This window comes from Ascochyta rabiei, chromosome 14 (genome assembly GCF_004011695.2).
Source record: "Ascochyta rabiei chromosome 14, complete sequence".
Lineage (NCBI taxonomy): Eukaryota > Fungi > Ascomycota > Dothideomycetes > Pleosporales > Didymellaceae > Ascochyta > Ascochyta rabiei.
In genome coordinates, this window is record NC_082418.1 from 879912 (window position 1) to 893818 (window position 13907).

The window sequence follows — 13907 nt, forward strand, 5'->3', positions numbered from 1 at the left end:
AATGCAGGAACGGGAGTCACCAGCGAACCGCTGCCCCGCAATCGCGACAGGGGTTCTGCAGTCACGTCTTGGCATGATCACAGCGTGCCTTCGTCTGAAACACCAACAGGAACATCACCATTTCCACATACGAAAGCACAATGCAGCAGCAGTCTTCACAGGCTTGCAACAGGTGATTTCGTTCATTCCAAGCTTCGCATCGACCCTCTTGGGTACAACACAGCCGATCCGTGTACATGATCATGACATGCAGCTCCGTCCAAGGAGCTGTCGTAACACCAGCCAATCCGTACCTATCGTAGACCAACTCTAATCATTAAAACGCAAGCCGCTCGCCTACTTACTCCACCGTGACCGACTTGGCCAGGTTGCGGGGCATGTCGACGTTGACGCCCTCGGCAACCGCCATCCAGTACGACATGAGCTGCAGAGGAATGACGTTGATCAAACCCTGCAGGCAGTCGACGTTGGTGGGGACCTCGATCTTGTCCGTCTTGTCTGTGGGGAATTCGGGGTCGTCCTGGTTGCAGATGATGATCGGTCGTCCGCTACGCGCAATGACTTGCTGGTACGCGTTGAGCGACTTGGCGAAGATGTCGTCGCGCGTGAGGATCATGACAATCGGCAGGTTCTCGTCCACGAGAGCAAGAACACCGTGCTTGAGCTCTCCCGACATGACAGCCTCGCAGTGGAGGTACGAGATTTCCTTGATCTTCAGGGCACCCTCGAGAGCAGTGGCGTGCTGGGAGCCACGGCCGAGGAGCAGCAGGCTCTTCTGGTCCTTGAAGCGCTCGCAGAGCTTCTTGATGGGCTGGTCAAGCTTGAGTGTCTCCTTGAACTGCTCCGAGATCTTGGTGAGACCAATCATAATCTCCTCGCGCCTCTTCTGCTTGGACGCACGGTCCTCGCTGAGAGACAGCGCGAACATGACCATGCAGACGAACTGGGAGGTGTAGGCCTTGGTGGACGCCACACCGATCTCGGGACCGGCGTTGATGTGGACACCGCAGTGGGTGAGGAGCGAAATCGAAGAACCGACGTTGTTGACAACACCGACGGTCAGGGCACCGCGCTCCAGGCAGTAGCGGAGAGCCATGAGCGAGTCAGCCGTCTCACCAGACTGGGAAACGAAGACGCACGTGTCGTCACGGAAGACGGGAGCCTTGCGGTCCAGGAAGTCAGAGGCCAGCTCGACAGCAATGGGGATCTCGGTCAGCTCCTCGAAGATACCACGGACAGCCATGCAGGAGTGGTACGAAGTACCGCAGGCAATGAAGATGATCCTGCGGCATCGGCGGATGGTCGCAAGGTACTGACGGAGACCACCGAGTGTGACGGTCTTGTTCTCGGCGTCGAGACGACCACGCATGGCGTTGACAACCGACTCGGGCTGCTCGAAAATCTCCTTCTGCATGAAGTGGTCGAAGCGGCCCTTCATGATCTCCTGGAGCTGGATCTCCAGAGTCTGGATGGCACGCACGTTGGAGGTGCCGTCATCCTTGTTCAGACGGTGGATGTTCAGCGAGCCCTCGTGGATGTGCGCGATGTCGTCGTCCTCGAGGTACAGGACCTTCTTGGTGTGCTCGACGATCGAGGCGGGGTCCGAGGAGAGGAAGAACTCGGTGGGCATGGGCACGCCGTCGTCGGAGAGGAAAGCGCGCGACTGCGAGCGGTGCAGAAGCGACTTGTCAGGGGGTGCGAGAAGGTTGTTCGACTTCTTCAGGGCAACGTTGTGGGAGGCGCTCTCGGCGGGGAGAGCGGTGTGCTCGTCGTTGTACTCGACATCGACAAAGTCGACCTTCATCTTCTTCTGTGTTCGGACACCGATGACAAGGGGCGAACCCTTGCGGGCGGCGACGACCTCATGGGGGTAGTGGATCGACTTGATGAGAAGCCCAAAGGCACCCTGCAACTCCTTGATGACAGCCTTGACCAGGGAGGGGAAGCTGAGGTCAGGGTGCTCCGAGTGGATGTACTTGGTGAGCTTTGCAATGGCCTCAGTGTCGGTCTCGGTCTCGAACTTGTAGCCCTTGCTCTCGAGCAGAGTCTTCAGCTCCTTGTAGTTTGTGATGATGCCGTTGTGGACGACGGAGAATTCCCAGTTGGGGTCAGACCTGCAAGCACGAAAAAGTCAGTCCCCGTCCTCGGAGGTTGCGTAATGGCACGGGTGGCACGGCGGGGTCGGCGAATCCGCAGGAGCTCAACAGTTCCGGCTCGAACACGCCACGCGCGGTGCAGCCCGCACAAGGAAAAACCACGTACCTGTGGGGATGGCAGTTGACGCGCGAGGGAGGGCCGTGGGTGGCCCATCGCGTGTGGGCAATGCCGGCGTGTGAGTCGAAGACCTTGTTCAGGTCGAAGTTCTGCTCGTCGACGAGCTTCTTCAGCGCGGCGACCTTGCCGACCTCCTTGACGGCGTAGACCTCGTTCTTCTTGTCGCCGTCGATGGCCAGACCGGCCGAGTCGTAGCCGCGGTACTCTAGACGTGCAAGACCTGTTGGGTGCGCTGTTAGGAGCTGTGCACGGGGCGGGAAGCAGGCTGTTGTCGCTGCGAACTGCAGGTGCAGCCAGATCGCTACATACCATTGACGAGTGTGTTGAGAATGTACTTCCTGTCCTTCTCCACCAGGTAGTTGATGTACCCGAAAATTCCACTGTTGGTCGTCGTCAGCCCTTGCCTGTTGGGCCCGTGGCGGCTCAGCTCGCAAACACGGGCGGGGCAGTTCCACTTACCACATGGCGAGGAAACGAAAGTACTGTGGGAGACGAGAAGAAGAAAAACGATCGTAAGGGTATCTCGTGCAGGTGGGCAGGTGGGCGGGTATGGAGCAATATGCAGGGAGAGAGAGGAGATGGTATGAGAGGAGCGAAAAGGCGGTCGGTGTTGATGATATTTGTATCTGAACAGGCCAAGCATGCAGCGTCCCACCATTCTCCATATCTACCCCCGGCTAGGGTAGCTCGTCTCTGCGACCAGTGGCGCCTTGACACTAACCACATCATCCTTTCATCTTGCCTCTGCCTTTGCCCGTCCACCCTGTCGTGTCCCGAGCGCTGATTCCACCTCGGATCGCAAATCCATTCCCAACAAGACGACTCCTATTCTGCCCAAACGTCATGGCTCGCCCGTCCACCGTGGCCTCGGACACGGCGGCCGCTGAGGTTGTTCCTGATCTGCGCTACCGTCTATTGATGCTCAGGGACGCGAGGCTGAGCATCCTAAACATAGCAACACCATGCCCGCTTTCTGTCTTTTCACCACCACGCTTGAGGATTTTCTCTCCGCGACGCTATTTTGTGGCGCATTCAATTCTCGTGTCTAGTAGCGCACATCGCTTTGGCCGTGTCGAACGTGCCCGTGGTTCATGGTCCATCGCTTGCTTACCACGGTATGTTTGAGAGGCGTGTTTCTAATTACACCGCAGTGCCGAAAACAGGTGCTCAGGCTACGTCAGCAGCGTTATCCATGTCGAAAAGTGCCCCCCCCCCCCAGACAGTGCACATTGGAGACGCTGGCCCACCCATCCCGGTTACACGGGATTTGTTTTCTCGTAAGTGAGTATGCTGCCTTGGTGTCTGCTTCACCCGTCGCCTTGCAAACACGGCAGGAACCACAATGTGTCTGTGTTTGTGTGTCGCCCTGGTCACGGTCGTTGTCAAGAGGCCCCACTGTCCGCGATTCATGCAGCTGCCATCAAGCAGAGTTGAGGATGTATTCGCCATGCAAGAGCGTCTTCTGCATAGCTGTTATCAGCCCGCAAGCCCTGTCTCACACTGCACATGTGTATACAGCAAACCTCGTCTCAGCCTTCCCCTCACATGAACGAGATGCATGGGCTGATAGGTGGTTGTCCTCACGCCGCAAGCCACCATGTTTTGAGCTCACCCATGCACCGCAGTACTGCCTGAGAAAAGGCTTGTTCAGGGTTTTCGATGTTTTGTACGATATCAAAATACCGGAAATGTGCCTGTATAGTGTGCGATACACGACTGTACGGTGAAGGGTGCAGCACACTACTGCACGTTGTGGCGAGCTAGCTCGTCGATGTTGCGCATACCGCAACTCCAACGGCGAGGCAGGCTTGCCGAGAGCAGACCGTGAGGCTACGAGAAGGATCTCGTGGCGGTCTGTTGCGGGCCGTGTATCAAGAAGAGGCTTTTCACTGTGGAGTCTTGTCAGACAGGCTCACCGTGTGGCGTCGCGCTATCAGCCGCACTTCAGCCTTACAGGTGAGGTGGCAGCTGACCAGTGCTGGCAAACTAACGCCCTAAAAATCCTTGCGGCTCAACATGCACCGCTGCATGTCAACTTAACGCTGACCATGACTTGTGAACATATGTATATTCGAGGCACAGCTCCCTGCTTTGGCTCGTACCCAGTCTGAAGGCGCTCTATACCCCACCAGCCAGCCTGATGAACAAAACTATGTTACAAGGAAACCGCCTGCCCACATGCATGCTGCGTGAAGATAGATGAATGAGAGCTGACGTTGCGCTCATCGGCCGTCGCAATACCCGGGAGCCTTGGGTTTGCCTCCTTCGACCCAGCTCTGTACGGTGAGAGAGGTAGTATAGATCATAGCAACCAAGCCCACGACGCACATGACAACGTCCAGGGTGCGTGCAAATGTGGTTCTGGCAACAGCGCGGTAGTGGAGCATAGGCTACAAGCATTGTCAGTCGTTGGAATCACACCAGGAAGGGGGGAGAGGACTTACGGGGTAGATAAACACCAGCGGAATACAGGCGAAGCTGCCCACAAGACTGACGAACTTGTCGAGGTCACCAGCACCCGCCCAGGCAATGCAAGCGCAGAGCACAACCATGAAGAAGCGGAAGAAGTTCTTCTTCCACTTGATGAGAGGGTTGTACTTGCCAGTCCTGCTGAACAATTGCTGGCTGGTGATTTCGATAGCCGGGTAGATTTGCAGGGGTGTCGAGAGCAGAATAGCGAGGGAGTAGATGAACTGTACGGCGTTGACGAATCTGTTGTCCTGCGGCATGTTGAGCAGAACAACAGTCTTGGTCTTGGAGCCAAAGGCGGCATAGGAAAGGGCGCCGGCGCTGACGAAGATCACAGTGATGATGATCATGACACCTCCAAGAACCTTGGGGAATTTCTTGGGATCCTTCATGCCGCTCTGGATTGGAATGATCAGGCCAATGCCTTCGAACGTGAAGATTGCTGTGCCGATGAATAGCGTCCAGTCCTTGGGGTTGAAGTTGGCAATGTCGGAGATGCCGCCTTGGTGGACGATTGTGAACAAATCGTAGTAATACAGATAGACGAGGCCCAGAAGGATGAAGGCGTCAGCAATGAGTGCAAGCTTCTGAATGTTGTTGATGTTGCGGTAGAGCGATAGCGGCAAGAAAACGACCATCTGCATCAAGATCATGTACTTGATGTCGATGAAGGTTGCGCAGTTCGTGACGGCTAGCACGAACGCTTGCAGATTCTCGGAGACGAAGACAATGTAGGCTGACGAGAAGCCTATCTGCGAAATGACGAGGGAGAAGTTGATGAGATTTCGCATCCATCGACCGTAGAGATGGAGGCCCATGTCGCCGAACGAGCTCTCGACGGCGAGACGTGTGTCAACGAGCAGCACGAAGCAGAAGTAGGACAAACCAGCTACAGCCAGAAGCACTACGTTTGAGAAAGCCATACCACCGTTGAGAAACGCTCTAGGCAGGAATAGGACACCCGTGCCAACGAAAGACTTGAGGAGCAGCATAGCCGCACCTGTAGGCGTGCCCTTGCCCTCGGGCTTCGGCTTCCTCTTTCTCCGTTTTCCTCCTGGCGCAAGGAGACCGCTGGATTCACCGTACTCGCGTCCTTCGTCCTCGGATTGGTCGCCTGAGTCCAGGGCGTCGGAGGAAAAGTACTCGTCGGGGCCAAGCACTTCATCGTCGTCTTCAAGCGACTCACCGGCGAAATGGCCATACAGGGTCAGGAACTCTAGGAAGTTGCTTGTGAAGGGTTGGGACGGTTGCCGAGCTGGTTCGCCGACGGTGCCGTAGCCAGAGGGGCCGGGTGCAGGGGACTGGCTAGGAGCGTTCTTGCGCAGGTACTGCCGACGAAAGCCTCCTGGCTGCCGAATGGACGACGCACTTATGTCGTGGTCGTCCTTGGGGCGGGAAGCGTGGAAGCTCTTGCTGCGAGACATTCTGCCTCGCTCCTCGGCAGCCTGCTGCTCGCTCCATCTGTATATCTGCCTGGTGATGTCGCCGCCCTGTAGCTGCAGGCTGGAGAACTCTTCGTCCTCGTCGTCGTCCCCTCTTCTGCTCTGGGAGTCGTCGTCGCCTCCAAAGCCGCGGGTCGAGCGGCTGGGTGAGCCATACTGGCCGACCAAGTGCCGGCGCACAATCTCAGGGTCCTCGTAAGGCACGGGAGAGCGGCCTCGGCCGTCGTAGGAGCCGAAGTTGCTAGGGGGTCCGCGGGTTGAAGCGGCAGCGTTCACGGCAGGCGACTGCGGTGTGGCCGGTGGTTGAGGGAACCTTGGAGGGCTCTTGCCGAGGGAGTCCTTGAGCGCCGAGGACAAGGCGGAAGTGCCGGGGCCGGGCAGCGACGACTTCTGCTCAGCACGTCCAGCCAAGGGCGTCTGTATCGGCACTGGGGAGACTTCCTCGAGCTGGGCAGGCGTCGGAATCTGGCCGACGGCGGGCGCGCGGGACTGGACAGACGAAGGCACGGGCGAGCCGAGCCTTGCGGTCGAGTCTGCGCGTGGGACCGACTGCGGGATGGACTGCGAGATGGACTGCGAGATGGACTGCGAGATGGACTGCGAGGGAGAGCTGCGGCCGGAGTCCCTCGACGATGAAGGGACTGCCAACGGCCGCGACGAGTCTGGGGCGTCTGTTGCCATGTTGCTCGCTGTCGCTGTCGCTGTCGCTGTCACTCTCGCTTTCACTGTCACTACCGCGTCTGTCGCGTGGTGTCGAGCTCCCTGCTGGGCTTCCAATCAGGCTTCGGCTACTCCTGTGTAACGTCGGCGATGGATATTTCTGCACCGCGGAGGTTAGCTGCAAGAGCGCTGGCGGGTCTGAGAGCTGCACAAACGTACCGAGAGGCTCTCGTGTAGCGTTCGAGAGCGTTGCACAAGCAGCGAGCGAGCAAAGATGGGATGAAAGCAGATACGAAGCTGGTCGAGGAATGTGCCCATGTGCACCAGCACCCTGGTCTGAGGTCATTGGATACCACCGCGCGAGCGTGCGCCGCGTGGGGCGCGCGTGGGGTCACCTGCGTCCGACACCCTGGCAACCTGCAACGGCAAGGTCAGGAAGCGTTGCAGAGCTGGATCGTGCTAAGCCGCCAGAAGGAGCCCCAGTTGTACTTGGCTGGAGACGGTGACTTGTCCCATCGTCATCGCCAAACGCGCGAGTTTCAACAGCTGGAGCCCGTCGCCCGCTGTTCCCCATGCCTTCCTCACCGGACTCGACTTCTTGCAAGCATCAACGGGCCGATAGGCGGCCTGCACACCCTCGACCGGTGCCCTGACCCACGATTGGAACCGCCGTGCCATCCTCCGTCAACCGGACTGCACCATGGCAGGTGTCAGCCACGAACAGACAAGTCGCGTGTTGCCGAGGTCCCGCTCCAACTTTGCAGCACGAACAGCAACAGATGCTTCTGAGCGGCTGCGTCGACGTTCCTTTGCACAAAGCTCCCCTCCACCCACCGAGAGAACGCCACTCCTACCCGGTGGGCGCCAGGGCTCAAGCAATCCAGAGGAGGAGGGCCATGGCGTCGAATGGCTGAGGAGCTGGTTCTGCAACACGTTCCACCTGTCACGCTCAAGGTCGAGTTCAAGCAATCCCAATGGCAGACAACGAGACAGCAGCGACATGTCCAAGCCTCGGCCAGGCGCCTTCCCTAGACCCGTGGGAGACACTGACAAGCTGGGCACATTCGCTGGTGTCTTCGTGCCTGTCACCCTTAATGTCTTGAGCATTCTGATGTTCTTGCGGTTTGGCTTCATCCTAGGCCAGGCCGGAGTCGTAGGCATGATGGGTAAGATCTCCAACCTTCGGCGGTAACAAGGCTGTGTTTCTCCGTTGCTTGCCTTGAGGCTTGATGGCAACTAGGCCATAGCGCCCAGTGACATCGCAAACCACCAAGCGCAAGTGGCAGTGGAGAAAGCTCGCAAAGCGTACTCGAACAACTCCACGGTATCACGTGACGCTGACGAAAGTAGGTATGCTTGTGGCCGGGTATGCAATCAACCTTCTCACCACCATGTCCATCTCGGCCATAGCTACCAACGGAACTGTGCGTGGGGGAGGAGCCTACTACCTCATATCCAGGAGCCTTGGCCCGGAATTCGGAGGATCCATTGGTATCGTCTTCTATCTCGGACTCGTCTTCAGCACCAGTCTGAACGCAGTTGGTCTGGTTGACTGCACCATTGAGAACTTCGGCAGTCGTACCGGCTCCATGTCTCAGTGGATGCCTCAGAGCTATTGGTGGCAGTTCCTCTGGGCTACAGTCGTGCTTCTCGTCTGTACACTGATATGTCTCGCTGGCAGCGGGCTCTTTGCACGCTGCAGCAACGGTCTGCTAGTCATACTGCTAGTCGCCATCATCAGCATACCGGTGCCAGCAGCGATCAAAGACCCTTACCTGGATGCAAAAAATGGTATCGTCTTCACTGGATTCAATCTGGATACCTTGCACGAGAACATGATGCCTAACTTCACCAAGGGCGCTGCTGGAAGTGTCACCAAACATCGCGAGAACTTCCGAGACTTGTTTGGGATCCTCTTCCCCGCAACAGGGGGCATCTTAGCGTAAGTGCCATGTGTGAATACAAAGCTTTCGACTAAGCGGTTTTAGTGGAGCCAGTATGTCCGGCGACCTGAAGCATCCCTCCAAGGCGATCCCAAAGGGAACTTTGTATGGACTCGGATTGACATTCGTGTTGTACGCTGTAGTGATTATCGCACTGGCGGCCTCCATTGGAAGAGAAAGCTTCTACAACAACACCAACGTGATCCAACTCACCAACGTATCCGGTGTTGTCATCTTACTCGGAGAATATGCAACGTCGTTGTTTTCGGTTCTGATGGGTGTCATCGGTTCAGCGAAACTACTTCAGGCACTTGCACGCGACCATCTAGTGCCAGGAGTGTCCATCTTCGGCCAAGGCACCAAGGCATCAGATGAGCCCATCTATGCTATTCTTTTCACGTATGTCCTTGCACAGCTCACGATGTTCGCCGACATCAATCAGATAGCTTCTTTCATCACCATGACCTACCTCATGACTTTCCTCGTTACCAATCTGGCCTGCTTTCTGCTCAAAGTTGGCTCCGCGCCGAACTTCCGGCCATCATTCCATTTCTTCAACTGGCAGACCGCGGCAGTAGGTACGTTGGTTTGCGGAGCGACTATGTTCTTCGTCGACAGCTTCTATGCCTCTGGATGCGTAGTTCTACTCCTGGCTGTCTTCATACTCATCCACTACACAACACCACCAAAGCCGTGGGGGGATGTCAGCCAGGGATTGATTTACCATCAGGTCCGAAAGTATCTTCTTCGTCTCCGACAAGAGCACGTCAAATTCTGGAGGCCACAGATCCTGCTGATGGTGAACGATCCACGACGCCAATACAAGCTAATTCAGTTCTGTAACTCACTAAAAAAAGGTGGTCTATTCATACTAGGACATGTTATCGTATCTCCAGACTTTGGTGCAGCTGTCCCTGAGGCGAGGCGACAGCAGTCGTTATGGACCAAGTACATTGACTTCTCAAAAATCAAAGCTTTCGTCAATGTTGCCATCTCTCCAGCGGTAGAATGGGGTGCCCGAAACCTTGTCCTTGGTGCAGGGTTGGGCGGCATGCGACCGAACATCGTCGTAATGGGCTCCTACAACCTTACTGAACTTAGAGAGTCTCAACCTGGCCTTGGTATCCCATCCCCTCAGCCATCACGACCATCGAGCAAATCCACAAATCACTCGATCTCTCGCAAGGCAATACAAGCGACGGCGAGACGCAAGCAATCAGATAAGTTAAACGAAATACTGCCAACCGATACGATAAGACCAGAAGGTTCGGTGGGTATCCAAAGCTACGTCACGACCATCGAAGACCTCGTGCTCAGATTACAAATGAACGTAGCCATTGCGAAAGGCTTCAAAGATTTGGAATTACCACATGCTCGACCTCCTGTAATGAAGCGTGCACTGGGTCAATGGGGACTTGCAGATATCGAAGTGGATGAGCCGACTAAGACCTACATCGACTTATGGCCTATTCAGATGTCGGCTGAGGTGGCTACAGCTGGGGAGGACCCAAGCCGTAAAAACGTGCTGACCGCAAATTTTGACACATACACGCTCATCCTCCAGCTTGGGTGTATACTGCATACTGTTCCATCCTGGAAACGAGCATACAAGCTTAGAATCTGCGTCTTTGTCGAGTATGAGACGGACGTTGAGGAGGAACGGGGACGAGTCACTACGCTGATACGAAACTTGCGGATAGAAGCCGAGGTAGGTCACTCCCGCTCTTATTGGCCCCAAAGGATCGTATCGCGACCTCGACCTAGCCTCGGAGATCGTCGCTTGTTTCCCTCAAATCATTGCTAACACGTCACCTACCTAGGTCGTTGTATTTTGGCTCGCAAGTGGCGACCTGAAGACGTACGAGGTAATCGTCAACGGACAGGACGAAGGCGAGTTTGAACAAGCAGCCAAAGATATCGACTACTCACTGGAAGACGAGCGTTGGTGGCAAGATATCAAGAGATTGCGCCAACCGAATGCAATGAGCGCAAGTCAAGAATGGGCACAAGCCATAAGTCTTCTGGAGGCTGTCAATCAATGGCCGATTGCCTCTTTCCAACATGGCAGACGCGATAACAGACCGAGGCGGTTTTCTGCGTTGCAGAAGATGCTTCGTAGAGCCAAGAGCAGTGGTTCTGTCGACGGCAATATCCCTGTTGGTCAGCTGCCCGCCAATATCCTGCCTGAGGACGACAGCGATTCTGGAACTGCTCTCAGTGATGGAGACGAAGCTGATGACGAGGCTGCAATTACGGAAAGCGAGGCGGGTGTGAGTGGCAGCAACTTTGACGAGTATGATCTGGATGCCTCGGAAGACGAGAGCGATTTCTCAGATGTCCAGCGACCGCGATCGCTTGGAAGGGCAAAGACTATGCCATCTCGCATTGGCATACCTTTCCTTTCGAAGAAGCTCGATCTCAGGAAAGCGATGTGGAAAGGTTCACCGAAAGACGGTTCACCAAAGAACAGCCGCCCTACAAGTGAATCTGTCACACCTCTCAAACCACACCCTAATGCTGCTGCATCCGATACCGCCATCATGCACTCCCCGCGCCGCAGCAAAAAAACCAAGAGCACTGGAAGCAGCACTTCCCAGCTTTCCACATCCCAGATCTCTTCCTCTTCCCGAGCACCTCCACCCCTCCCTCCAGGATCATTCACTTCCAAACCAGTACCACGAACCGCCGTCGCGCAACAAGAAGCATCAGGTCCATCGATCATGTTCGTCGACACGCCAGCAGCACTACAACGCCAAGACCCCCTCGCGACCGCCGCCCTTCCTCCGGAAAGCCCCACACCCTCTGCCTCCCACTTCACCTCCTCGCTCCAACACTCCCCCGCCCCATACCCCTCACCCAACACCCAGCCCGCCGCCTCCCCAGCCTCGGGCTACCCGGCCCAGCAATCCATACCACTTTCCTTCAACGACCTGCCCTGCCGCGCCCAGCATCTTATTCTCAACGAGCTGATACGCGGCCAGACCGAGGATACGGCTGTCGTGTTCACAACGCTGCCCAGCCCCATGGACGGCACGTGTAAGAGCGAGAGCGAGAGCGTCAAGTATGTCTCTGATTTGGAGGTTCTGACCGAAGGGTTGGGGCCCGTCTTGTTGGTTAGTGGGGGCAGTATGACGGTGACTATGAATCTGTAGGGATGGGGATAGGTGTGAGTTGGAGAGAGCTGGGCTGTGGATCTGGTTGAGTAGGGTTGTGTTTGCTGGCTGCGCTTCGAGTTGTGACGCGAGGCAATATGCATTCTAGGTAGATGGAGATGGAGATGGAGATGAGATGGAGATGGTGATGAGATGGAGATGGTGATGAGATGGAGATGGTGATGGTGATGGTGATGGTGATTTAGCCCTGGTATCATTGTATAACTATATAAATCTCATAAATCCTACAACTACTCGCTATCTTCGCTCTCACTCTCGACCTCAATCTTCTCATCGATAATCTCCTCTTCTCCATCTTCTGGTTTCCCCGTCATCGGATATGCCTTGAGACACGTTATCCGCGTGCCTGTCGAGTACGTAGCGAGCAGTCTTCCAATCTGGTTAGCGGTGAACCCGCTGCCCTTCTCTGTTTCCGCGTCGCTCTGCAGCTCCGAGGCATTGATGAGCCAGAGGCGCACTGTGCCGTCGCTGCTTCCGGTTACGACAAGATACTGAGACTTGTTTGTCGCGGAGTAGGAAAGTACTTCGAAGTCCTTGATGCGGCCTGTGATGCCTGCTGCGGGGCCACCGATCTGCGCAATGAGTTTGCTGGAGGGCAAGTCGTCTTTCTTGCTTTCCGCGTCCTCGTCTTGCGTCGTGGAGCTCGTATCGTAGAGCAAGATACGACCGTCTTCGGTTGAGACGAGCAGCGTGTTCGGCCCATCGGCCGATGGGAGGTAGTGCATCTGGTGGATCTTGGTTCTGGGCGTGGGCGCGATCTTGGACTTTGGCTTTGAGTCAATCCCAAACACGACCACCCCGCGCTCAAACGCAACGGCAAACTCCTCCCCCTCCTTGTCCCAAATCACGCGACGGCCCTCGCCGGACTGAAACCGCCCTTCGCCAACCGAAGCTAACATCTCGCGGGAGAAGTTGAGCACACCGGCCTTCTTGCCAGTCACCAGATTCCACAATCTCATGCACTTCTCGCCTTTGCCCACGCTCACCATGAGCTTCATGCTTGGGTGCACAGAGAAATCGTTGATGCCGGAGGGGACTTCGCCGGGTCCTGCGGTGTCGCCGCTTGGTCGGCCTTGGGGTTTAGGGATGGGTGCTTTGATGGTGGAGAGTGCGGTCCAGTCGCGGGTGCGGGTGATTGCTATCGTGCTGTCTTCCGCGGCGCTGAGCAGCTTGGCGCGTGTGGGGAAGTAGAGTGCTGTGATGTTGGAGGAGTGATGGAGGAGAGAGCCCAGTTCCTTGTTCTTGGAGTTCTCGGTAATGGCGATTCCTGTTAAGCTGGGAAGTTTGGGGTTCTTTGAAGGTACTGGTGGTGCCGTTGAGAGCGAATACAGGTTGATGCGCTCATCCGTTGCACCGGTCGCTAACGTGACTTTATTTGTCTCGTCGGAAAGCGGTGCGAGGGCTAGACACCGGATGGCTGAGGCATGAGCGTTGAACAGAAAGGTATCTGTGAAGTCCACTTTGGTCTTTTCGGCCTCTGGTTTTGATGCATCGTGCTGTCCTGTGACGAGTTCTGACGGAATCGCAGCAGCAAACCCGTGCAGAACTCTCTCGTATGATCCAGTGATTATTTGGAAGCTCGAAGTTTCCGAGGCTTTGTCTGTAGCTGTGGGAGCTGATTCCACTACTGCCTTGCTCTTGCTCGGAACGATTTTCCCACTGCCTGCACCTGCCTTGCCCTGTACTGCTTCTTTCTTCGTAGGCTGCTTGGTGACCGGTGCACTCTCTTCTTTCCTACTCTTCAACGATTTCGGTACCCGCGCAACTTCCACATTGTCGTTCTTCCTTTTGGCCATTTCTAGGTTGTGATGTCATGCGTGTTGTTGCTATGCAGACGTTTTTCGTGGCCTAGAAATTTTGAGAAAGCCGGCAATATTTGGTTGGCTAGCCGGATGCAGTCCTAGCGCAAAGCTTATCTGGGCAAGTGAGGGCGGTGACGAAGACGC

At 56.0% G+C, this 13907-nt stretch overlaps 4 protein-coding genes across 4 annotated transcripts, besides 2 other annotated features; 1 reads left to right on the forward strand and 3 right to left on the reverse strand.

The window, feature by feature from the left end:
- Positions 1–340: 340 nt before the first annotated feature.
- On the reverse strand, positions 341–2939 carry EKO05_0008235 (Glutamine--fructose-6-phosphate transaminase (isomerizing); the record flags this gene model as incomplete). Its single annotated transcript, XM_059637247.1, has 4 exons — positions 341–2114; positions 2263–2494; positions 2584–2654; positions 2734–2939. The coding sequence occupies 4 exons, from the start codon at positions 2937–2939 to the stop codon at positions 341–343; spliced, it is 2283 nt and encodes a 760-aa protein (XP_059493230.1).
- A 1557-nt stretch (positions 2940–4496) lies between these two features.
- Positions 4497–6866, reverse strand: EKO05_0008236 (uncharacterized protein; the record flags this gene model as incomplete). The annotated part of the gene is made up of 2 exons (XM_038941329.1): positions 4497–4664; positions 4719–6866. 2 exons carry the CDS (start codon positions 6864–6866, stop codon positions 4497–4499), a joined length of 2316 nt encoding a protein of 771 aa, XP_038796692.1.
- A 5-nt stretch (positions 6867–6871) lies between these two features.
- Positions 6872–6897: a tandem repeat.
- A 948-nt stretch (positions 6898–7845) lies between these two features.
- On the forward strand, positions 7846–11940 carry EKO05_0008237 (uncharacterized protein; the record flags this gene model as incomplete). The annotated part of the gene is made up of 4 exons (XM_038941322.2): positions 7846–8011; positions 8196–8787; positions 8834–10496; positions 10609–11940. The coding sequence occupies 4 exons, from the start codon at positions 7846–7848 to the stop codon at positions 11938–11940; spliced, it is 3753 nt and encodes a 1250-aa protein (XP_038796693.2).
- A 111-nt stretch (positions 11941–12051) lies between these two features.
- Positions 12052–12138: a tandem repeat.
- Positions 12139–12191: 53 nt separating this feature from the next.
- EKO05_0008238 (Protein mak11) lies at positions 12192–13757 on the reverse strand (the record flags this gene model as incomplete). The annotated part of the gene is made up of 1 exon (XM_038946479.1): positions 12192–13757. One exon carries the CDS (start codon positions 13755–13757, stop codon positions 12192–12194), a length of 1566 nt encoding a protein of 521 aa, XP_038796694.1.
- Positions 13758–13907: the final 150 nt, after the last annotated feature.